Source organism: Balaenoptera physalus, assembly GCF_965194825.1.
Source record: "Balaenoptera physalus genome assembly, chromosome: 11".
Lineage (NCBI taxonomy): Eukaryota > Metazoa > Chordata > Mammalia > Artiodactyla > Balaenopteridae > Balaenoptera > Balaenoptera physalus.
In genome coordinates this window covers 10,593,375-10,619,322 of record NC_138896.1, presented here as the reverse complement: position 1 = coordinate 10,619,322, position 25,948 = coordinate 10,593,375, and the positions used below count along the sequence as shown (strand labels likewise).

At 35.3% G+C, this 25,948-nt stretch overlaps 2 protein-coding genes across 3 annotated transcripts in view; one reads left to right on the top strand and one right to left on the bottom strand.

Annotated features, from left to right (window-relative positions):
* Window positions 1–25,948, bottom strand: part of NOL7 (nucleolar protein 7) — a 342,745-nt gene that overhangs the window by 296,602 nt on the left and 20,195 nt on the right. The window lies entirely within an intron of this gene.
* Window positions 1–25,948, top strand: part of RANBP9 (RAN binding protein 9) — a 90,074-nt gene that overhangs the window by 49,527 nt on the left and 14,599 nt on the right. For both annotated transcript variants that reach the window (XM_082415178.1, XM_082415177.1), the window contains exons 3-10: window positions 5,071–5,123; window positions 6,035–6,202; window positions 10,234–10,256; window positions 17,741–17,925; window positions 20,444–20,556; window positions 21,883–21,991; window positions 23,531–23,721; window positions 24,881–25,025. In XM_082415178.1, coding sequence (XP_082271304.1) covers window positions 5,071–5,123; window positions 6,035–6,202; window positions 10,234–10,256; window positions 17,741–17,925; window positions 20,444–20,556; window positions 21,883–21,991; window positions 23,531–23,721; window positions 24,881–25,025 — 987 coding nt within the window. The remainder of the gene's footprint in view (window positions 1–5,070; window positions 5,124–6,034; window positions 6,203–10,233; window positions 10,257–17,740; window positions 17,926–20,443; window positions 20,557–21,882; window positions 21,992–23,530; window positions 23,722–24,880; window positions 25,026–25,948) is intronic.

Sequence of the window (25,948 nt, the reverse complement as noted above, 5' to 3'; positions counted from 1 at the left end):
TATGCCTTTTATTTCTCTTTATTGCCTTATTGAAATGCTTAGGGTTTTCAGTACAGTGTTGGATAGAAATGATGAGAGCTGGCATTCTTACCTTGTTCTTGATCTCATGGGAATAGCTTTCAATATTTCACTATTACGAATGCTAGCTGTAGGTTTTTTTTAAATGTAGGTTGATGAAGTTCCCTCGTATTTCTGGTTTGCTGAGAGTTTTTTTTGTGAATAGGTGTTGAATTTTGTCAAATGTTTTTCTACAACTATTTAAATGATCGTAAGAGTTTTCTCCTAATTTGATGAAATATATTGATTGGTGTTTTGAATGTTAAACCAGTGTTGTGTTCCTGGATTAACACCACCTGGTCTTGATATATTATCATTTTGATATATTGCTAGAATTCTGTCTTAATTTACCTATTGGCTTTTTAACTAATATATCTGTAGTTTTTTAGTGGCTACTCTAAAGATTTTAGTATATATCACTATTTTCATAACTTACTAAGAATTAATGTTTTACTATTTCACATAAAGTACACAAACTTGCAACCATACACGTCCATTTACTGCCTTTTCCTGTACTTTTTGCTGTAGTTACCCATATGTATTACATCTACTTATATTATGAACTGGGCAGTACATGTTATTTTTGCTTTAAGGAGTCATACATGTTTTTAAGGAAATTAAGAGTGAAAACAGTCTTTTATTATGTACCCATGTGTGTGCCATTTGCAGTGCTCTTCTTTCCTTCCTGAAAATCCAGGTATCTCTCTGATGTACCTGTATATGTTATATCTGGTATACCTTTATATATATCTATATCTATATCTATATCTATATCTATATCTATATCTATATCATATATCTATCTGATGCCTTTCAGTTTGGCAGATTTTCTTTAGTATTTTTCTTAGTGCAGGTGTGCTGGCAACACATTCTTTTTCTCTTATCTGAGAAATGTTTTTATGTCGCTTTCATTCTTGAAGGATATTTCCTTAATATAACACCCTGTGTTGGCATGGGTTCCCCTTCCCCTTTTCTGCTCTTGTAAATATTTTGTTCAGCCATCTTTTGGCCTTCATATTTTCTTCTGACAAGTCAGTAGATGTTCAGCTTAGTGTTCCTATTGAAAGTAATACATCATATTTTTCTGGCTGCTTTCAGTATTTTCTCTCCATTCTTAGTTTTTAGCTGTTTGACTGTGATTTGTGCCTATGTGTGCTTTTCTTTGTACTTAACCTGCTGAGGTTTCTATGCTTTTTAAATGTGTAAATTTTTTTCTTTTGCCCAATTTGGGGAATTTTTCTCAATTTTTTTGTTCCATTCTCTTTCTCCTTGTGGGACGTCGGTTACATGTATGTTAGACCTTTTGCTACTGCCCAAGGGACTCTCTTTTTATTCCATCAGTATTTTTTCTCTGTTCTTCAGATCAGTTCTGTCATTGTTTACTTACTCATTTTGCCATTTCCAATGTGCCATTAGGTACATTAGTAAATATTTATTTCAAATATATTTCAGCTCCAGAATTTCATTTTTTTTATTGTTTCTTTTTCTTTGTTGAAATTTCCTATTTCATTCATTACAAACATATTTCCCTTTACATCCTTGAGCATATAGTAACAGCAGCTGCCTTAAATACTTTAGCTGTTAATTCCAATGACTTGAGGCTCTCAGGGTCATTCTCTTGTTTGTCTTTTCTCTTGAATATGGGTCATGTTTTACTGTGTCTTTACATGTCAAGTAATTTTGAATTGTATTCTAGCACATTATAACTGGATTATAGATTTTTAAAATTATTAATAGCATTTTTTTCAGTAATTAATTTTAATTACATTTTATCATTTTCTTTTCTAGTGGTCATTTCTTTGTCCCATGCATTCCTTCTGTTTTCACTTGTCTTCCTGCTAAAGTCTATTCTCATATAGTTCTTTTGTGAACATTTGTGGATAGTAAAGTGTTAGCTTTATTGTGCCATAAAATATCTTATTTTGCCCTCATTCTTGGATGATGCTTTACCTGGGAATTAAGTTCTAGGTTGACAGTTCTTTACTTTCAGTACTTCGTGCCATTGTTTACAGTCATCAGCTGTTGCTGGGGAGAAGTCAGCTGTCATATTAATCGTCATTCCTTCTGAGGTTATCTCCCTTTCTTTTTGGAAGCTTTTAGGATTTTGTTTGCATTGATAGTCTGTGATGTGTTTGTGAATTTATTTTTATCTTTCTGTGTTTGTGGTGTGCACTTTCAACTTACCAACATACTTTTCAGTTGTGGACAATCACTAGCTAAATTATCTCAGTAAGTATTGGTGCTCCACTGTATTTTTTAGTGATGGTGATTCCTTTTTTTTTTTTTTAATTTTATTTATTTATTTATGGCTGTCTTGGGTCTTCGTTTCTGCGCGAGGGCTTCTCCAGTTGCGGCGAGCGGGGGCCACTCTTCATCGCGATGCGCGGGCCTCTCACTATCGCGGCCTCTCGTGTTGCGGAGCACAGGCTCCAGACGCGCAGGCTCAGTAATTGTGGCTCACGGGCCTAGCTGCTCTGCGGCATGTGGGATCTTCCCAGACCAGGGCTCGAACCCGTGTCCCCTGCATTGGCAGGCAGATTCTCAACCACTGCGCCACCAGGGAAGCCCTGATTCCTTTTTTTTTTTTTTTTTTTTTTTTTTTAACATAATCCTAAATGTATTAAAAAAAATTTTTTTTGTCATACTCTCCATTGATTGATGTTATCTAGAATGAATTCATGTTCCAGTTGTGTATTTTGTTGGTCTTATATATATATTTGGTATATTTTAGAATTTTGTTTTTGTGGCCTCACTTTAATTAGAAAGTTTAACATTTTTCTCCATTTTGTTTATCTAGGTCTATACTTGTTTTCCCTTTATTATACTTTATAGTTGCTTTCTAACTCCTGGGTCCCCAATCTAACACCAGGTCTACATTAGAGTATCCAGCTTCTTTGTTCAAAGTGGTATTGGGAGTATTGCAGATTCAATCAGAGATCCATTCAGTAACTTTGTTCAGATCTTAGTTAAGAGGCTATTCCTTCCCCCTTCCCTTCAGCTAGGCAACAATGTCAAATGAATTTTAGCCAAGGCAGCAGGTGGTATCAGTGTTTTCTTCCCCTTCAGGAGGGGAAGCCTATTCCAGCTGTTGGCTTTAAGCAGTGAGCATAGCTAATGATCCCCTTGTGGAGCCTCTTTAGTCTTTGTTTCCTCAGGAGAAACTCCTACCCATTAATGCGTGCTCAAGGACCCAGAGCTTTGCAGGGCCAGAGCTGTACCCCTGCTCAGGTTATCTTGTGACTTACTACTTTTTTAAAAAATAAGTAATTACATTGTATACTGTATTTGGAACAAAGGGACTGAGTCAGAATACCAACTTGTATGAGTCTTGACTAGACATCCAAAATGCTGTTTCTTAATGTTTTGTTATTCTTGTGTCACTTGACTCTTATTCTTATTAGTAATATTGTACTTGTGAATTCCATTGTCTGAGTTTTAATATCTAGTAGGACAAACACTAAGTTATTTTTTAAAAATTTTGTCTTGATCAAAATTCTGTTTTTACATATGAACTTTAAAATCACTTTTTCTAGTTTTAAATATTCATTTGGAGTATATCGTGAACCTCATTACATGTTTATATTAATTTTAGAAAGATTGCTATTTTTATGCTGTCAGGTTATCCAGATACCTAGAATACTCATTTATTTACCACTTTTAAGATATCATTCTGGAGCTTTACTTGAGCTCTTTACTCCTGTTTTATAGTTTCTGTAGTTATTATGACTGATATGTCTATATATTCCACTTCCTTTCTCTAGCTGGTTATTACTAGAAAAGAAGTTAAAATGTTTTTCTTAAATTCAGTCATTTTTCCAAAATAACTAGTTAATTCTAAAAGCTTTTAGTATGTTCCATAGTTTCCTATGTATATAATCAGAGCTACTACAATTAAGATAATTTTATGTCTTGTAATATTTATACTGGTTATTTAGTTCTCTTATTAAGCTTCCTATTTTCTTATTTTATTAAACTAAAACCTTCAAAACAATGTTTAACAGTTGTAGGAATCTCTATGTTCCTGATTTTAATGGAAATGACTTCAGTGTTTCACTGTTGAATGCCTTGCTTGCTGTATTAGATTTGGAAAAAAGTGTGTCATATTTAGGTAGTTTCATTTTATTTTTATTTGAGTTTTTATTAGGAGTGGTAGCTGAAATTTGTCAAATACCATTTTAAATCTTGATACAATCACCGACAATTAGCCTTTTAACAAATTGGATTCAGTTTGCTTTTTTATTTAGTTCTTCTTTTTTGCATCGATACTTATAAATATATTTCTTTCTGCTTTCCCCCTTTTGAACTGTCTTTATCAGTTTTGATTAATATTTTATAAGCTTTTAAAATAAATTGCCTACCTTAATAATTACCTTTTCCTCTTGTATTTCTTTTGTGGAGATAATTTTGTTCTGGTGTTTCATAAGTTAATAATTGAGTCTCATTTTTAAGTCCATATTGTCAATTTGCCAAAATACTTTTGGAAAACCAATATATAGATACCCCATAGCACATACTTTATAGTATAATTCTGTTAAGTATTTCAGATGTTTTTATATGAATTGGATATTTTTTCAGTATGTCTCCATGTCTTTGTGTGTGTATGTGTGTGGAACTAGATTTTTACTGTATCCTTTTGAAAACACATTTGTTTCTTATTTAGTATTTCGTTTTTCTTCCACAAGTCCCTCTATACTTTTTGTTAGAAGTCTTAATTCTAAATATTTGTGTAGATACGTTGGAAAGATTTTTATAGTTTTTAGAGTATTTAAGTATTAATAATACTTTGGGTATATTTATGAATCATTGCTACAGGAATTTACTGTGAATCTGGGTTTTGTTGTTGCTTAATATTGCCCTTTTTGCTATTTCATGAATTCTAGTAACTTTTTTGTAGCTACCCTGTGAATTTCATCTTGGGCTTGGTTCGATAATGTTTGAGAGTGTTTGGTAATTTATACATATATGACTATAATAACCAGCTTTTCTTCCTTCCTTCCTTTTTTTTTTAAACAGTTACATGGGAATTGGTCTTTCTGCTCAAGGTGTGAACATGAATAGACTACCAGGTACACTTGTAATTGAATTACAGTACAGTCTTATGGCTAACTCTGGCTAAAAATGTCAAGTAATAACTTGGAGATAGTTAAGTACATTAATCTTCTATATTTTTAATCACTTATGAGTTCAAAGTCAAGCTGAATGGTTTTAATAAATTTTATGCTATTTTGCAAAACATAACAAGTATACCATGCATTGTTTTGTTTTGCTTGTTTTTGTTTTGTTTGTTGGTATTTTTAACTTCCAGTACATAGTCATGTCAACTACTTTAAATGTTTTAATGTGGTTGGTTCTGTTTCCTACCCAACACATTCCTAGCTTTTAAACCATTTTTAGTTGTTTTAATATTCTGGGATTGTAGGCTGATATTAAAAGTAAACTAAGAAAGGTGTGAATTGAGATAGGAGAACTGTTTCCTAAAACCATTAATCATATGGAAGTGATTCTTCGATTATATTTTCTGGTATTCTATTTACTAATGTTAAAAATTAACCTTGGAGGAAATTTTTTGAAAACTGAAAGAAAAGTCTTTTGTTATAGTAAAGTGTGTGTGTGTGTGTATTTGTGTGTGTGTGCTTAAACTCAATCAAAGCAAAATTCCTTTGGTCTATTAGCAAAGGAAACACGCATGGAAAACGTGTCTTGCTATGTTTGTTTGCATTTTCTCGTAGGAGTCCTCTCTGTTTAAGATATATTTTAGCATTCTGTGTGGCGGATTTATTTTCCTTAATGTGGTAAGCAGTGTTTTATATAGAAATTATGTATGGTAATTGTTGAGAATTTAAATGTACTTTTGGGAATTTTATCTTTGTACTATCTGTTGTACTGTTCTTGCTTAGCTTGTTATAATCTTAGTGAATAGCTCTAGTATAGAGGAACCTTACTTTTCACTGTAAATATACTGGAACTTTCTCTTTAGGCTGGGATAAACATTCATATGGTTATCATGGTGATGATGGACATTCATTTTGTTCTTCTGGAACGGGACAACCTTATGGACCAACTTTTACGACTGGTGATGTCATTGGCTGCTGTGTTAACCTTATCAACAATACCTGCTTCTACACCAAGAACGGACATAGTTTAGGTACTAAGATAATGAATTGCATGTTAAATAACCAGATGTTATGATTATTGTACTTACATCATGGTAGTAATATTTTTGTGTAATTCTCCTTTATGAGTAGATGCCTCTGGAAATTATTTCTTTGCTCCTTCTAGGTGGAAGCTGAGGAAATGGTGACAATTTAAATCCGAAGTATAATGGACACATATTCAACTAAAAACCCTGATTTTTTTACAGTGAAGGCCACATTGTATCACATATATAGGACTAAGTAGAAGTAACCTCGTACTAGTAGTAGAAATGCTAAGTGTTTTCTGCTTTGCTTTGAATAAAGCCTGTCACAGTATGATCCAGTTCTCTAGGTAACAGGTGCTTAGAAAAAAGAGCTGTCAGTTTTTAGTATAGTATGGGGGTAACGACAAAGCGAGAAAAAGCTTGATGCCCCCAACCAAATGAAGGGCATTGACATACTGAAAAATCAGACCAGCTAACAAAGGTTGATAAAGGATGGTGACTACAAGTTAGTTCTGCAAAAGGGAGCAGAATTAAAATGAGCAAATAACAGCAAAACTTCTAAAAGACAGGTGGCAAATAAGTAGATTAAGGAAAACATGAGGAAATCTATCCATTGTAAGACTAATAGGAAATCAGGAGTTTTAGTTGAATACGCATAATACTTCAGATTGAAAATGGTGTATAATTGTTATGCTCCCTTTTCTTAGAAGTTGTTTTTGTTTTGTATTAAAGAAAGTATAAAGGATAGCAAAACTGATGCTTTAGAAGTAAAAAAGTTTCACATTATTTTACTGTTTGAAACATCTTTGATTCATGGCAAATTATTTCTGATGAGGTAAAGTGAAAAAAAGGCAAAAACTAAGTAACTCCAGAAGGCAGAAAATTCAGTTTGCTTATAAATAGTATTTAAAAATTAAGCTGCAGATAGTATGTTTAGACATATAGTAAATGTTCTTTAATATAATACAAAAACTATTCTGTAATTTCATAGTAGAAAATTCTAAATTTTTGGCTACATTGGTAATAGTCTTTTTTTTTTTTTTTTTTTTAGTGTCTCAACATACTCCTTATATAAAGTTACTGTCTTCTTCATATTTATATTCGGCTTAAAACTTTTCCTTATTATTATTAATATTGATTCTGAAGTCCTGTGCTATCTAACTTAAAGGCTGTCACAAGTCCACAAAGATTCTTACGTTCTTTTTGGTACAAGAATGTTGATAAAGGTCGCCATGCAGATTATATGTATTTGTGATTTGATTGCTGTGGCAAACTGGTTTCCAGAAGGATACAGCCATTTTAGTGTATTTGTTGTTAGTGCTCAGCTCTGACTTACCAAAGCAGTTCACTGGCATAGTCTTCATTGGCTTGGCTGCTTCAGATACTTGCGATCTTAAAGTAAACCAGGAGAAATCTGCTTTTAGGTATGACCTTTGGTTCAAAAATGCAAAAGACGACATTTTTAAAACCAAAATTAATCTTTTTACAGTTTTCAAACTTTATTCCAGAGAAGAAATTTTATTTTAGGAGATGAGAAGATCATAGGTGATGTGATACCATTTTTTTCCTATTAGATTTTCACAAGTATTTACATTGAAATTTTCTTTTGAGTAAGGAAGCTGTTTTTAAAATGTGAGGTGCTGTTTAAGAAAAGGGTACCTAATGATAGGATCACATTCTAGAATTAAGTCACTTTGAAACATTTGGCATTATTCATTCATAAATTTAGTAAATATTTATTAAGCACATACAGAGGCAGTATAACAGTGGTCAATATGGGTTCTTTAGTTGCCTAGGTTTATCTCCTGGCTTGGCTGTGTGACCTTATGCAAGTTACTTAACATTTCTGTGCCTCAGATCATAAAATCAGATCACTATAATACCTACCTTATTAAAGTTGTTAGAGCAAACCAAAGTGATGCATGTGAAATTCTCAAGTGATTGCCCGACTCATAGTGAGTACTCACTAAAGGTTATTTATTATCATTGGCCAGGTGCTGGGGGTGCAGTGGTAAAACATTGATGAGCAGAAAGTGTTCCACTGGAACAGAGGCCAGCAAGCTGTGGTGGCCCATGGGCCAAATCAGTCTCCTGTTTTCTAAGTAAAGTTTCATTGGAACACAGCTACACCCATTCATTTATGTACTGCATATGGCTACTTTCCTGCTACTGTAGCAGAATTGAGTAGTTGAAACAGAGACCACGTGGCCTAGAGAGCAGAAAATATTTACTCGCTGGCCCTTTATAGAGTAGTGTGCTTATCTCTGGTCCAGATTCTAGCATCTAGAAGATAAGAAATTACTCAGTTACGCTTCCCTTGTATTTTCCAAAGTGGATAATTTCTGCCCCAAGGCTGATACATCTTTAGTTTCTGTCTCATGAAGGTTTTCAAAATATATATTTACTTACCATATAAAGAGAAATGGAAAGGTTTTTGAGAAAATAAAGGAGAAACATTTCAGTATGCAAGTTAATTTATTTGAAATTTTAAAATTTTGTTTTATTGATTATCATTCATCAATTGAAGATAACTTTTCAAAAAGCCTCTTGATAATCAGATTAGGAAATTGGGGAAAAATTATTTTCTGTGTAAAATATAAATAGTTACACAGCTTGTTAAAGTGCCATCTTTGTGGTCTGAATATGTATAGGTTGTGGATGCTGTATTTGGCAATGTTCAAAAGTATTAATCTATAGAATTAAGTTGGGTTTTTCATTAGAGGTTTTGGTAAAGTGAGGATTTCAGTAATTACTGACAGAAGGGAATTTTTGCTAAAGCAATATGGATTTAGACAATCTTTGTCAATAGACATTTTTGAGGAAAATAATTGATTAGACTGCTGTTTTATGAAAAATGGTAGAAATATGTATGGTCATATTTATTCTTGCTGCTTTCTGTGTTCTTTTTAGTTTTCTGAAGTTTTTAGAATAAATTCTCATATTCGTTTGGCCCACAGTCAGTTTGCTTTCTGTTTATTAATGAAGCTGAAGGTAATCCAAATGTTTTACGGAGGGTGGGGGGAACTCCAGCTTCGCTTTTTCTTTTGACAAGCTAACATGAGTTCACTAGTTTTTAAAAGTCATAAAAACAGTACTTGAATTACAAAGCACTGTTTTTACCATTTATTTAAAAACATGTACAATAGAGATTTATAGTCACTTTGCCTTTTAACTTTATTACTTTAATAAATAGAGTCAGATAGTTGTGTTTTCTGGTGATACAGCACAATTATAGAGCCATAGACTCTCTAGTGGGAAGAGACCTTGAAGATAATATAACAGAAGGACCCTCATTTTTTAGATGGTGATCAGCACCACAGAGGTAGTGGTGCTGGCGTGGTTGTATTTTGTTTTAATGTGTGTTTACACTGGAAGAATTTTGATTAGCCGGCTCACCAACACCACCCCCTCCCGTTCTTCTAGAGCTCAATCTTTTTAAACATATGAATGAGGTCCTGCAGAAATATTTGGTTTCCTTATTACCTTATTTTCAGCTAAGTAATATATTTGAATATTTGGAGGGAGATTACACCATCACTTTGGGATGTCAGTAGATTTATTCCAATGATATTGCCATTGTTCAAGTGTATTTGGTACATGACTGTTGAAACTACTGTCAGCGGACATTTAAGAGACATTCTCAACTGTTTAAATCTTTTGTCCTTTGAAGGAGGAATTAAAATTTTTTGTCCAGAGTAGTCAAAGCTTTGAGAATGTACTTTTATAAGATTTTTTTTTTTTAAAAGGAAACAAAAGTACTATATTTTCTATTCACCCCCCCCCTTTTTAATAGAAAATCTTTCCTTTCCCCTCAAAGTTATTTAAAAGATAAATATAGGTAAGGAAGATTAAATAGTAAGGTTGGATAAAGCAGCTTAGGTGTTAGTGAGAAAAAAATTAGTCTTATTATATTTAGCTTTTTAATTTTTTTCTTCCTTTGCTCTTTTTTCCCTTCTTTTTAGTTAGAAATTCAGCTTGTCACCATACTCTGCCTTTGAAAAACAGCTTCTAATGCCACTTTTTTTTTTTCTTTTTAGGTATTGCTTTCACTGACTTACCGGTAAGACATAATTTCTTGTAAAAGTAGTTTTGTATTTTTAATTAAAAGTATATAAGAACTAGTACTAATCATGTTTAAAATGCAGACTTATTGGTAATTAAGTTTATATGCCATGCCATGCATAGGCTAGAGCTCCTTTCTCAAGCTACCATTGGTCTGGACCATCAGAAATTAACCTCCAAATTGCACTGGACACCATTGCCCAAGGGAACTTAGCTGTAGCTAAAAACGAAATGGGAAATGATTATGTAAAATACACTTTTTAGTATCACTGTGGATTCATTCGAAATATGTCTATTTGGTATTGTTGGACTTTTCAGTAAGTGGCTGTACAGCAGTTCTAGTCATTTACTAATTCAGTGTGTATTGCGTGCCACTGTGCTGCAGGCTCTGTGCCTGGGGTACATTATTCAACAAAACAGATAAAGGTCTCTGTCCTCTTGCAGTATTCAGTCTGAGGAACTTAGAGAATAAATAATGCATTAAGAATATTTTTAAAGGATTTAAATACTTTTTAAAGAAAGAGAAACAGTAGAGCTTGGGAGTACCAAAGACAGAACACATGTGGTACAATTTGCTCACCTTTGCTCAAGGTAATTCTTGAGCAGAGACTTTTGAGGAAGTGAGGGAGTTAACTAAATGGATACAGAGGACAAGAATGTTCCAGGGAGAGGGAATAGTTAGGGGAATGGTACTAAGGCAGTAGCACAGCTGGCGTGTTTGAAGAATAGCATGAAGGGAGGTAGAGAGACGTGAAAGCAGTAGGAGGTGAGTCAGAGATGATGACAGGGAGGATGAGTAGATCATCTAGACCTTGAGGGACATTGTAAGGACTTGGGCATTTACTCTGAATGAAATACAAAGACACTGCAGAGTGTTGGTTATTATGAGACACTGGGATGAAAAATAGACTGCAGGGGGAGTAGGGGTAGAAGCAAGCCGACATGTGAGGGGCTATTGCAGAAATTCAGGCAGGAGATGATGGTGACTCAGCATCACTAGAGATGTAAGAAGTAGTTTGATTCTACATACCTTATTCCCCAAATGTAAGGCTCTATCAATAGTAATATGCATCATATATAGCCCTAAGGGCCGGGGCGGGGGCGGGGGTGGTGGTGGAAACGAACAAACTAATGAACTATGATGAAGTGCTTTCTTATCATTTAGAATTTATATTTTATATTCACTGAATGATCTCTTCAGGTATTTAAATTTTTAATCAGTATCACTTATTACACACCTAAAAATGTTGCAGTAAATGATATAAATTGATCAAGGTTTTCCCCAAACTTCTTCATGTTCAGAGTCCAGCCTTTTAAAACGCTTGTTCAGAGTTAATGTCTGTGGTTTTCTACATGATATTGTCTTCTCTGCCATTAAGAACATTTCTTAAGAGTTCTCCATTATGTCTCTGGCACTGTCTTCCAAGCTCCTGACAGCATTGTGCAGGGTTTCATATGCTCACTTTCTTCATGTGACCAGAAGGTATTAACTAAAGCTTTTCTGACACAACCAGGACTCTGACATTCCTTTCTCAGTTGGTCCATAGTGGCTTGTTGACTAAAATGTCTTAGGAATTGCATTTATCCAGCTGTTTGACCAGGAAAAACAATCAAGACTCAAGAGTTTTTGGTGAGCTCATCCTTCAGCAAATTCACACCTATGCAGGTGGTGACCACTGCTGCCTCATGACAGCTGCCGGAACAGACGTAAGGTGCCAGTGATTATAAGATACATTCCAGCTCTAGAAATTTTTTGAGAGGGATGACAGGAGACTCAAAGGCAGAGAATAACACCCTATCTATAGGTTATTAATCTTCCTGAAGAAAATCCTAGAAAAACCAGAAGAAATCCAAGTTATAATAGAAAACAAACCAGGGAAAATTTGGAGTCTTACAGATAAGAATTTTGCTCATCAAGAGGTGTTATTTGATAAGCAGTGATGGAAGAAGTGTTTATCTTTTGAAAAAATATATAGTGTTAGGATTTTGTCTATTTACTACAGTAGGTTCCAAATGGATTAAAGAGTTAAACGATTGATAAATAAATAAGATTTTTTTAGAAATCTGAGAGCCAAGAGAATTTTCTGATGGATTGGATGTGAAAATGTAAGAAAGAGGATTTGACTTCAAGATTTTTGGCCTGAAGAATTGAAAGAATGGAGATGCCACTTACTGATATGGAGAAGGCTGTATTTTAGGTGGAGCACTTTTTTGAGGGGGGAAATCTGGAGCTCATTTTGGATAAGTTAAGTGGACTTGTCAAGCATGCGGTTGGCTATACAAGCCTGGAACTCAAGAGAGTGATCTGGGCTGGAGATGAAAATTTGGGAGTCACTGGCATTTCAGTGTTTAAATTTAAAGTCATGAGACTGTTTGAAGTCAACAAGAGAGTGTGTGCAGGCAGAGAAATGGAGCAAGGACTGAGTTCTGGGGCGTGCCATGCTGGGGAGAAGAGAAGGAACCCGCACCAGGAAGGTGAGGAGCAGCGATCAGAGAGGTAGGAGGAAGACTAAGAGTTGGGTGTCCTCAAAGCCAACTGAAGAAAATATTTCCAGAAGGAAGGAGAAATTAACTGTGCCAAATGCCACTGTAACGTATCACATAAGACAGGGCTGTCGATCAGTGGGTTTGGCAGAGTGGAGGTCACTGGTGACCTTGTCGAGAGAGTTTCAGCAGAGTGACAGAGAAATCCTGACTGGGACGGGTTTAAGAGAGAATCGGAAGAGAGAAGCTGTTATAGAGTATGGACAGCTTTGGAGGATTTTGACCACAGTGAGGAGTAAAGAAGTGGGATGTGGTAGCTGGTGGTAGAATGGGGGACAGTAGGAGATTTTCTGTTAGATTCAGCAGGGTGTTTGCTGATGAGAACGATTCAGTAGCCAGAAACACAGTTGATGTTGTATACAGAGAGGAAAAGTAGCAATGATCATACCCTCGACTGAACAAGGGAAGTGACCCAGTGTGTTAAGTGGAAAGGGGAGTCTTTAGAGAAGAGCGGCTGTGGTGGGGGCAGCGGGGTTTAGGTGCGGGCGCAGGTAGGCAGGTTCACGTGGCTCAGTATTGTTGCAGGGGTTTTGCTAAGGCTCCGTTTCGGTTGGAGTTGGTTAAAGCAGGGGTCCCCAAGCCCTGGGCTGTGGACCGGTGGCGGGCCGTGACCTGTTGCGAACCAGGCCACACAGCAGGAGGTGAGCAGCGGGCGATCGGGGAAGCTTCATCTGCCGCTCCCCACCGCTCCCCGTCACTCCCCATCGCTCCCCACCGCTCCCCGTCACTCCCCACTGCTCCCCATCGCTCCCCACCGCTCCCCGTCACTCCCCGTCACTCCCCACCGCTCCCCGTCGCTCCCCACCGCTCCCCGTCGCTCCCCACCGCTCCCCACTGCTCCCCATCGCTCGCATTACCCCCTGATCCCCCCCCAAGTCTGTGAAAAAATTGTCTTCCACAAAACCAGTCCCTGGTGCCAGAAAGGTTGGGGACCGCTGTGTTAAAGGGCCTACGTAGCTGGTTTGCTTTTCTTTCTTCTCCCTCTTTTTGTGGCACTGAGCAAGTAAAACCAACTTGTCAGTTAGCATATTTTGTTCCTCACTGATAGCTAGTGGGGATCATTTGAAAAAGGCTTAGCTAGTTGTAGACATGTTGACTATTTTTGTGTTGCCTTCTGATTATTTTTTGTCCCGCTTTAGAATCGCCAGTTCTATTTTTTGCCTTGTCTGTGATTAACCAAGGGTGATACTCAGCTCTGTAGCAGTGGGTAAAGTGGTGGTTATGGTGGTAGTTGTTAAGTTTTCTTTTAACAATACGGTGGCTCTTAGAGCTCTTTATTTTTATGACTGAGATCTGGGACTTCCACATGTAACGTATCATTCTTCTACTTAAAAAGGAAAGAAGAAGTTAGTCTTTCTCTTAAAGGCACCACCAAACAAGTGTTTCTATGTTGTGTACTGTTCACTAGCCAGTCGTAGCATTCAATCCCAGTGGAGAGTATGTTCACAGAAAAAAAGTGTACCTATTATGGAACACAGGGTGTTTCACGTCTCGGAAAACCTTAGATGTTTTCAAAATGATCTTTCTTCCCCAGCTCACCTCACCAGTTTGAGAAATGTCCATCTATAAGCTGACTAATTCAGTTGGGATTAGATAAATTCTTTTGTTATAGAAGCTGTTCACGTTTAAAATGATGCTGCTTTCCAGTTCCTTGGCCTGATTTGAAATCTACCTTTTATAGAAAGCATTATTTGCTTCAATTTTCTTTAGAAAAAAATCTTTTATATATAAAAGAACAAAACTATGATATTGAGGATATAATTTTATTGTGTATACTTAGCTTTTGAATATCATTTTTAGTAGCTGTTTTCATCTTTCATGGGTTAATAGAAATGAGACCTATGTATTTTTCTGTTCTCTTCATAGAGACTTAAATTATTCTCACTTCTAATTCTACATAGGCAGGAGTGCTTTTTTTTTTTTAATTTAAAAAGTTTCCCTGAAAACATTGTTTTACATGTATCCATAATCTAGATGGACGCTACAGCATGGATGCACCTTGAAAACATTATGTGAAGTGAAAGAAGCCAGACAGAAAAGACCACCTACTGTATAATTACGTTGATACGAAATATCCAGAATAGGCAAATCTGTGGAGTCAGAAAGTAGATTAGTGGTTGTCAGCGGTTAGGAACTGGGGGGATACAGAGAGTGACTGCTAATAGGTATGGAGGTTTTTTCAGAGTGATGCAAATGTTGTAAAATTAGATAATGGTAATGGCTGCACAACTCTGTGACTAAGACCCATTGCATTGTTGTATTCTGCTTTTAGAAATCTATAATTTAGCAATTTAAAAGTCTATTATATTTTTTAAAATTTGTAGTTTAGTCAGTTAAGGGCTGTGTCCTTAATCTCTCCCTCAAGTTTTAAGGTTGAGTAAGTGGTATAAAAGGTACAGTTAGTTACTTTTCATTGAGCCTAAACTGACTTTGTCATTTTTAGTTTTTTATCACCTTCTGATTATAGAAGGCAATATAGAGTGTTAAATAGTCAAATAATAAATATTTATAAATACAGGAATGTATAAAAGAGAAATTCCTTATAATCCCAGCCTCTATAGATACAATGATTGTGTTGAGTGTATACCCTTCTAGATCTGTTTTAAACTTACGTTAGCCAGTATCTCCATAATTAAATGTAGGATGGAAGAAGACAGGGTCATAGTTGAGGCACTATTCTATAGCTTGCTTTCTTCATTTAGTAATGTATCTTGGGCCTCTTTCTGTGTCAGTATACACATTTGTAACTCTTCTTTTTGCTTGTTTTTATAATATCTTATTATATGATGTACTACCACAATTTGAAGATGTACATTTTTGCATATTTTAACATTTATGATATGGGGTGCATCTTAGAATCCATGGCCTGTCAGAGTTTAATGGGCAGTGTTTTTGCTTAGACATAAAATAATGGTAAATCTTGTAGTTAGTGGGGTCTGAGCTTCAATGATTGTGGTATATAATACCACCTGTGAATAGACATGCTTTTTAATTTTTTATTTGCTATTACAAATCATGCTGTGGGACATATATCTTTGCACATGTTTGTTTTTCTGTGGGATTAATTTCTTACAAGTGAAATTGCCTTGTCAGTTTTAATAGATTTTGCTGAATTTCTTTCTTAAAAGGTTATATGGTTTCACATTGGTGTGTACAGTGGATGAGAGGGCTTATTTTCCCAACGTTCATCAGCACTGGGTATTCTCAGTCTTTAAAATCTTAATCTGATGTGCAAAAATATCTGTTTATTTTAGTATGCATTTTAAAAAGTTCAGTATGTCTCTTCATATTTTTATCATCTTATATTTCTTCAAATTGCCTATCTATTACCAATTAAATTTTTTTGAACTAGTAATCTTTGTCCTCCTATATTGTGAGAATATTTTTTAATATTTGGAACATTGATCCTTATATGTGTGGCAGATTGTTTTCTATAAAGTCTAGTTTTCTTGACATAAGAGTCTTTGGCTTTATATATTTTTGTTTTAAAGTATGTCACAATTTTATAATGGGTTTTCTTGAAAAGAATACTGTGCTACGAGTAGAGAGCCATGAGTTTTTTCCTTTATGTGTGTCATTAACAAGCTGTGTGCTTTTGGAGACACCCCTTAAGCTCTTTAGGTCTCAGTTTTCTCATTGGTCAAATAAGTATCTCACTTGTCTTCGGCTTAAAATTGTGTTAACTTGCAAGTTTTGTTGATTGTTAAGAATCAGTACATTTGTTCAGTACCTTTGTGTGCATTGTGTTACCATTTATTTCCCTAATCCAGTGTGAGTATATTTCTCAATATTTTGACACAGTACTCCTTCTGTTTGTGATTTTGGTTGCTTGGTTGGTCAGCTGATTTTAAAAACATCCTCTTAGCTTTTTGCAGTGAAATCTATCTAAGCACCTTATATGTACACATGAATTATACTCAATCTTTACCTAATTTTGTACTGAAAATACTTGTGATAACCATTAAAGCAAAGAGATAAGGCATAAATACAGAGACTGAAGATGAAGTAGGATTTGGAGTTACAGAAAGAAAAATTGAACTTAGATTTGGTGTTAAACCTGTGTTCTAATCCCACCTCTGCCATAGTGTAGAACAACTGTGAGCAAGTTAATTTAACCCATAATTCTCAGTTTCTGTATCTTTGTAATGCAAATAATAATAATAATGATTTAACAGGATAATTATAATGATTAAACCTGGCTGTTTAGTAGACATTCAGTAACTTATTCTCCCTTTAGATGTAACAAGGATAGAGCCAAAAGAAAGACTCCTATATTTTTTGTACAAAATTTTTGAAGCTATTAAACTTGATTGTTTTACCTCGAAATCTTAGAGTATATCTTGGAGTAAATGCATTTCTTCATGAATCTGAATATTTAAATCCATCCTTTCCTTTCCTTGAAATATGCGCGTTTTATTTTTATGTAAAGAATCTCTATTCTTAATGGCACTGTTTTGCTTATAATTAAGTTCTTATCATGATCCCTTAATAAAGGCATCCCAGATGTACAGATAAGTGAAATTATAAAATAGTACATGCCCAGTTAGGATGTACTTTCATAGTAACTAGCTTTCACGTGCAGTTTCTAGAAATGCATCGCTTATATCATACATAAAAGGATAAACCTGCGTTATACTTGAATCTCTACAACTATTATATGACATATTCTTAAGAGCAAGAATGGTGTCTTCATTTATTAGAAGTATAATGCCACATGGTCTCTGCGTATTTTTTTTGATGATTAGATTACAGGAAGTGATAGTTTTCATCCAGCGTATAATGTATTTTAGATGATTTGCTTTAGTCTTCCTCTACTAGTTTTTGGTTGAGATTTTAAAATATTCATGAAGTAAATTTGTAGTTCTGTAGCATTTGAAAGAATGAATATGTTTTTAACATAAAAGGGATAGATGTTTAGTAAAATGTGTTGTCTTACAGCCCAATTTATATCCTACTGTGGGGCTCCAGACACCAGGAGAAGTCGTCGATGCTAATTTTGGGCAACATCCTTTCGTGTTTGATATAGAAGATTACATGCGAGAGTGGAGAACCAAAATACAGGCACAGATAGACCGGTTTCCTGTTGGAGATCGGGAAGGAGAGTGGCAGACCATGATACAAAAGTAAGTGAAGAAATGTGAACTGACATTTTCCAAAGTACCTTTTTTATAAAACATCTCATCCTTTTGGTATGAAAGACTATTTATTGATGCTTTTTAATCTCTTAATATATATCCTAATGATTTTAATGTATTAATAATGTTTGATTTGGTGACACACATACCAAATTGTATTTTAGTCTGATTTATTAATTTGCTGGAAGAAATAAAGTGACAGTAGATCTCTTAGGTTAATGCATTTGCTATCCTTAGTAACAGGATTTAACGGTTTCCGTAGGTTATGTGATTCAACTATTAATAGTGCCAATGCAAAAGATAAATTCAGAAAGATAATTTAGATTGTATAATTCAGCATTGTGGTATTTGGACATGAACTTGGCTATGTTGTTCAGCAGTAATGTCAATATTTATGAAGAAAAAATTATTGCTTAGTAAGAATAAGCATCACAATAGTGGTGTAGTTTACATACTGGAATATAGACTTGATGTGTACATTTCACGTTTCAGGATTTGGCTAAATTTTTCCAGTGAATGGGTTGCTGTGTAAGAATAATACCAGCTATTTTTGTTTACTAGGATCCCTTTTTTCTTGTCTGACTAAAAGCCTCCAGCTTAAGGAATTTTTAAAACTCCATTTACTTATTGTATATTCTATAATTAGACATTTAAGAGGAGCTAAAGGGAATAAAGACCAAGGGACAGTGAGTGTGGAGTTAGGATCCCTCAGTGCGGGTTAAATACTTAGGAATCAGTAGTAACAGTGGTAGAGGACGGGCAGCAGCAGAGCAAACAGTGGGTGTCAGTCAAAGTACCGCTTATCTCAACTCATTTTTACCCAAAATTTTCAACTTGTTTTTTTAGGCAGCTTTTTATGAAAAGGTAGAATTTCAATATGGAAGTCAGCAGGAAAATGTAACTCCTGTGACAGTCAACTTTTTAGACTATGCCTTTGCTTGAAAGGCTAGCCATGACACGAGAATGTCAGTAGTACTGAATAGTAGCTCTTAGAACTTGAAATAGTGTAGACTTTAAAATAAATACCAGTAAGTTTAAATTGTCATTCTCCCTACTGTAATCTAACCTGAGAAAATTAAGGATACCATCAGCTTGACACAGTTCATCTTAAATGTCTGTATAATTGCTTTGAACAGTCTTAAATTTACAAATCTAATAAAACTTTGCATATTTTTTGGAGGAGATAATTTTGGACATGATGATGATTCTGAAAACAAGCTTTTTCCCTAGAGCTGTTATCAGAGCCTCAACACTAGTATTTTGTCCTGCACAGTTGAAAGAATAGTGAAACTGATTCAGAATCCCATAGTTGCCATGAGTTAGAGTTGGAGCTAGGACAGACTGCTCTCTGGGGGGTCACATCTCTTAATGCTTTGAAAATGGTTACTACTGAGCATCATGGCAGGATAGTTGTAGAGGAAGCATTGTTTATCTTAATCCTATAGCCAGAGTTCAGTTGAGGGCACCCTCCCCTACCCCATGCTTCACAAAATTGATATTCACCATGACCTCCTGGGAAGTCCATTTTAAGAGGTTCTCCCCTACCCTCTTAAATTAATTTGAATAATTAGATGAAATAAAATGAAAAAAATCTGGTTCTTAGAGATACTCCCCTCTGCCACCTCAGTCCCCTTTTCCTGAACCACTGCTTCGCACCGTTTTCTCATGGGCCCCTTAGTTGTGCTGGATGGAGGTAGGTTTAAAAGTAGGGTGTTTAGAGAGAGATTAGGTATTTGAGTTAATATCATTTAGTCAACAGTTTTTCTAACGTTTTGTAGTTAGATGTAAATGCCAACACCACTTGGTAGCTTTTTAAAAAAAGAAACTTTCTCTTTGGCAGTGTCACTTACATGTAAATCATATTTGAGGAATTAATGTCCTGTGCACGACCATACTAACTGATTTAGATTAGAAGGCTGACTCCTCATTGATTAATATTATCACCCTCATAGACTTTGTTCCGGAGGATTCTCTCTCTGGGTTCACCTTAGTATTTTTTGTGTTCACACCTTGTGATCCCATTTTATGTAACTGACGGATAAAGAAAATGGTTCAACTACAGAACACAAAGAGTTAATCTGTTGTTTTTAAATTGTTTTATTTTACAAAATGCCAACACTTTACTAGGATAAGTCATATGATAAAGGTCAAATAGAAATTATGGTTAGTACGATTCAATAAGGATGGGAAATAATAGGAAAGGACCTGGGGATAATGGAGTGCCAAGAATCAAAGTCATTTAATGTCCTTGATTCTCTGGTAATACTTATTTTTAGGGAGAGTAGTCTCACCTCAGCATTTGCAGTTATCTTTTTTGGAAATACTACATGAATAAGACAAAATGATTTTTTTAACTTATTTTAAAGTTGAGGTACTTAAAGCCTTAATTGTTCCAAGGGCATAGGTTGGTCTTACAATATCAGAGTAGACCTTGTTTATATAAACTGTAGTATGAAGCATGTATTCTCTTGACTAAAAGATGTGTGTTTCTTCTTTTTATTTTAAGAATGGTTTCATCTTATTTAGTCCACCATGGGTACTGTGCCACAGCAGAGGCCTTTGCCAGATCTACAGACCAGACCGTTCTAGAAGAATTAGCTTCCATTAAGAATAGACAAAGTAAGGACCCTGTGGTGCATGGCTAACACTTGTTTTCAGATTATAGGTTTGGTTACATTGATTTTTAGAAATTTTATTTTTTAAATTAAAATTTTTTCAAATATATTAACTTGAAATTATGCCTCTGACATTTATTTTTATTGACATTTTTGAAGATTACATTAAAAATTCACTTATTAGCATTCTGGATGTAGAAAGATACAATTTTGGAGAAATTTTTGTAAAAATGTTTGCCATTTTTTTCTTAAAGTATATTTTCTTGAGCTTTCAGGAAGTAAACATTTACTAAACAGTGTTTTTTTAAATTGGTAAAGTAGTCCACGATTAGATGTTAGTGGAGATAACGTGTAAAATAAATTTAAGTATCTTTTCATTTAAATTGCTGTCTAAATTTAAGGTAGTATTGATCTTAAGTATTTATTGCTTAGGTGCTGGTGCTTGTGGCCAGAGCTGTGGAGTCTGTTCTGCCCAGGGCAGGTCAGCACAACAGCGGGTCCACAGTAGCCACCCTGAGATTGGTGCGGTTAGGCCATTAGGGAGGGCATGGCTTGATGAAAGTATAGGGATAAAAACAAGACGTTACGGGTGAGATCACGATGGATGAAAACAAATGTTTTATAGGTCAGACTGCTGTGATAGCACGGCTGACACTGCGTTGTAGCTAATCGTACGCTTGCCTGTCTTTCTCACGGCGCTGTAAGCTCTGGCAAGCAGGAGGCGACCGCTTACTCTTCGTATCCCCGTCATCTAACCCACAGGGACTGCTCACTGGGTAGCTAGTGGATTCAGGTCTTACTCAAAGGCTAGCATTCGTTTAGTACTGGGTTCGAAAGGTGATAGTATTTGATAAGACACTTGGAATATTATTTCTTTAATGTTTCCTATGGTCTTTTTTTTTTAAAAAAACACTTTTATTGAGGTATGGTTGACAGGTTAAAAACTGTACATACTTAGCGTATATACCTGGCTGAGTTTGGAGATAAGTATATATCCATGAAATCATCACCACAATGTATGCCATAACGTACCCATCTTTTTCATTTTAGTGTTCAGTACATCAGTATTGCTTAACAGGTATTTTTCCTATGCTACTTGTATGTGAGTTTGTGGGGTTTTTTAGTAGTTTATTAAAGTACTTGTTTTTCTAATTTTTTAATTTGTCTGAAAATTTTCGTTGAAGTAGAAACTGAGTTAGAAAAAGAAGTGGAAAGTAATCATGATAATTTATTTAAAGATTTTGTACTAAATTTTTTTTGAGGGTCCACTAAGTTTCTGTTTCTATTCTTTTTTTAAAAAATTTATCTTTTGCTTTCTTTTTCTAAATAGGAATTCAGAAATTGGTGTTAGCAGGAAGAATGGGAGAAGCCATTGAAACAACACAACAGTTATACCCAAGTTTACTTGAAAGAAATCCCAATCTCCTTTTCACATTAAAGTGAGTTTAATGAAATGTTATATTAATTATACATGTGCGTATTATATAATCAAAATTATTTTCATGCTTTAATAGTTTTAATTTTTGTTTTAACTTGTTTCAGATACTTGGATGTAATTTTGTAATGTAGCACCTTTAAGTAACAGGTTATACAATATGCTTGTGCTGAGGACTGTAGGCAGAGGGCATCTTTTACTTTGTGTTTTGCTCTCTGTCATTCTATCCCTGTGTTTAAAAACGTGAAAATCTTACTTAGAAGATGGGTGTCTATTTTTCCTCCTGTATAGTACCTTATAGTAAGTTTGGGGCATTTTAAAAAACTGTGGCAAAAATATACATTAAATTTGCCATTTTTACATGTACAGTTTTCTGGTATTCACATTGTTTCTGGTACATTCACATTGTTTTTCAACCATAACCAACCATCCCTTTCTAGAACTTTTTTCATTATCCGAGACTGAAACTTAGTACCCATTAAACACTGACTCCCCATTTCTCTCTCTCCCCCCAGCTCCTGGCAACCACCGTTCTACTTTCTGTCTCTATAAATTTGAATTTGACTGCTCTAAATACCTCATGTAAATGGAATCATAAAATATTTGTCCTTGGTAACTGCCTTGTCTCACTTAGCATAACGGGTGTACAAATATATGTTAGAGTCCCTGCTTTCAGTTCTTTTGCGTATACACTCAGAAGGGGAATTGTTGACCATATGATAACTTTGTGTTTAGTTTTTTGAAAATTAGTCCTCACAGTTCCATAGCCCTGCACTATTTTACATTTCCACCAACAGTGTACAAGAGTTCCGTTTCTCCACATCCTCACCAACACTTGTCATTTTCTGTTTCTTTGTTTTTGTTTTTTTTTCATAAATAATAGCCATCCTAATTTGGCATTTTTTAATTGGTCGTATGAATCTTCGTTATTTTAAAATTCAGGTGTTATTAGGTTTAAGATTTAAACTCTTTAAGCACCAGAAATTCTAAGTCCAGTGTCAAAATTGTCTTGCTTTAGAATCAAAGTTTAAATGTGGCCTGTTTTGGTTAAGAGGGATAAGGAAACTTGGGGACTTAGGCTCTTATTTTGTATGTAGGTAGGTATGTATATAAAAGTACATGTTTGTAAAGCAATTATACTCCAATAAAGATGTTTAAAAAAAAAAAAAGTACATGATGTTCTTATGTACTATTTGGTTTGCTTCCAAGTGCAAATATTATTTTGATTATTTTAGCTAAAAAAAATGAGGTCCATTTTGGTTTGTTTATTATAGCTACAGATAGATTTTCATTTTCTTAGTAAATCTTGATTAAAGGCGATACAATGTCTTTTGCATTATACTCTCATTTTTCTGGAAAATTTTAAATTCTAAGCAGTACAGTATATGGAACCATGTTTAGTATTTTTAGCATACTATCTAAAGGCCACATTTACTGATAAATACAAGTTCTTAAAATATTTCCTTTCAGAAATCTGTTGCTATTAAATAAACAAACAGTAATTTGAAGATCATGTAAGTAAATTTTTCTTTTCTCTTTTTAGAGTGCGTCAGTTTATAGAAATGGTGAATGGTACAGATAGCGAAGTACGATGTTTGGGAGGCCGAAGTCCAAAATCTCAAGACAGTTACCCTGTGAGTCCTCGACCTTTTAGTAGTCCAAGTATGAGCCCCAGCCACGGAATGAGTGTCCACAGTTTAGCATCAGGCAAAGGAAGTGCTGCACATTTTTCTGGTGAGGTTCAGTCTTATGACATTATCTTAAAATTTTTATCCTTCTTCGTGGTTTTGAACCAAAATAAAATTTTTTAAAAAATCTAGACATTTCTGCTAGGCGTTTGGCACATCTGTATACTTGATCTCAGGATGTTCTGGAGGAAGAATTGTGGGTGGGTCGGATTCATGTGTTCTTAGTACCAGGAAGCGACTTGGAGATGGGCTGTGTCTAAGAACAGGTGATTAACGGATCTCCGGAAATGAAGGGCGGCGTTCACGTTGCCTCTAGAAGTTAAATCGGAGATGTTCGGTGATGAGAAGGTAATTGTGTGTGTTAGGAAAGGATAACCGTAAAGGCGCTGACATGGCTGTGCTGTCTGAAGCCACCGATCACCACACCCAGCTACCCAATGCCTCTCGCTCATTCTTTCCCAGCCAAGCTGCCGGCAAGAGTCAGCTCTGCCTGTTCATTTCCTCCTACCCTTTTCTGGACTCACCAAGCCCTTTGGTGTTCTCTTAATTAAAATTCTCTCCTTTCTTGGCTTTTATGACATCACTTCTGCAGGTTTATTTCTGATCCTTCTCAGTCTTTTATTCTTTGCTTGTCTCTTTAATTCTGTTTTTCCCAAGGTATTATCTTTCCTCTGTACATTTAACGTTCTAAAGCAGAAGTCAAATACTGTTTCCTGTCCTTTCAAAGAGTAGAGCAACACCTTTGCTTTTTCTCACTCAACATGTATCTTTCTACGTTGCTGCCACTCAGCCTGTTTACATCACCATCCTGCACAGTGTGCGTGATTCTCATGTTTGTGTCCTTAGTCACCACCCCTCTGACACCACGTGTCACGTCAGGCTTGGACAGATTCTTAGCCTTGGTGTATTCATATGTAAAATGTGGTTATGATAACTCTGGGCTTCATGGGCGGGGGCTGGGGGGTTGTGAGGATTAAATGAGACCCATAATTAAGCCTTCAATTAAATATAGGAGGAGATGACAGCTCACAATTAAGTATCCTTATGTTCTTTCAAAGAAGTTATCCATTTGTTTTCTATTTAAGTAGTCCATTGACTTTCCTGCATTATAAAAGTCTTAAATACATGATCAGAATATGGTACATCTGTTACAACCTTATGTGTTTGTTTCTATTTTTATAAAGTTTCTTTTTCTTTTTTCCCAGGTTTTGAAAGTTGTAGTAATGGTGTAATATCAAATAAAGCACATCAGTCGTATTGCCATAGTAAACACCAGTCGTCCAGTTTGAATGTACCAGAACTGAACAGTATAAACATGTCAAGGTCACAGCAAGTTAATAACTTCACCAGGTAATGATATCCCTAGCTTTTGCGTTACTATAAGCAACCTTAATTATAGGTGTCATCATTTTTAATAATACGGAGAAATTGAGTTAGATGGTCCATAGTGGGGGCCTGAGAGTTCCCAAGCCCCCAGAGGTTAAAAGGGTGGGGAGTAAGTTCCCCAAAGCTTTCTGTTCTCCTAGTGTTCATGGAGGCTTCTCCTTCTGTTCCTTCCCCTTCCTCTACGTCACTCTTGCCTCTAGTGGGGTGTTAGGGACACATCCAGGGTTCTGCATTTCATCTTCCTGCCACCGCAGACCCGTACAGGTGGTTACGTACATGCCACTTGTTATGTTTCCAAGTGAAGTCACAATAGTGTATTTAACCTCTGCAGTTAACATATGATACAGTTACAACTATTTTTTTTCTTTGTGTGTGGGTTTTTTGGTGTAAGTGTGTGAAGTGTTTCCTGAGTTCCAAATAACTAACTTTACAAAAAATATTTGATGAGAACCTATCTTTAAGTAGCTTGCGTATAACAGATGGTTAAGTCATTTAGTAAAAACATACAGTGCGAGGAGAGTATTGAGAACCTGTTGGATGTCAGACACTGCTAGGCATGGTCTCCACTTGAAGAGCTTTGAGAGAAGTCTCTGTCAGCATACTATGACATACTCAGGTTTACTATTTATGAAACCGAAAGGTTTCATTTGAATTGAATGCTAGTGTGTGACAGCAAGTTCTTATGGATTTTATCAATTTGATGTTGGTTTGGTCTTAGAACATGAATTGATTGGTCACACTGCGTTTTGGGGGAATGTTTATCAGTGCAAAATTCTCCCATTGAAGGAGAGAGAACCTAATGTTTACCATGACTCTTAATGGAAATATGACTCTGGAGAAAGAAGTATGTGTAAAAATCTGTTTTCACAAATTTGGAGATTAATCAG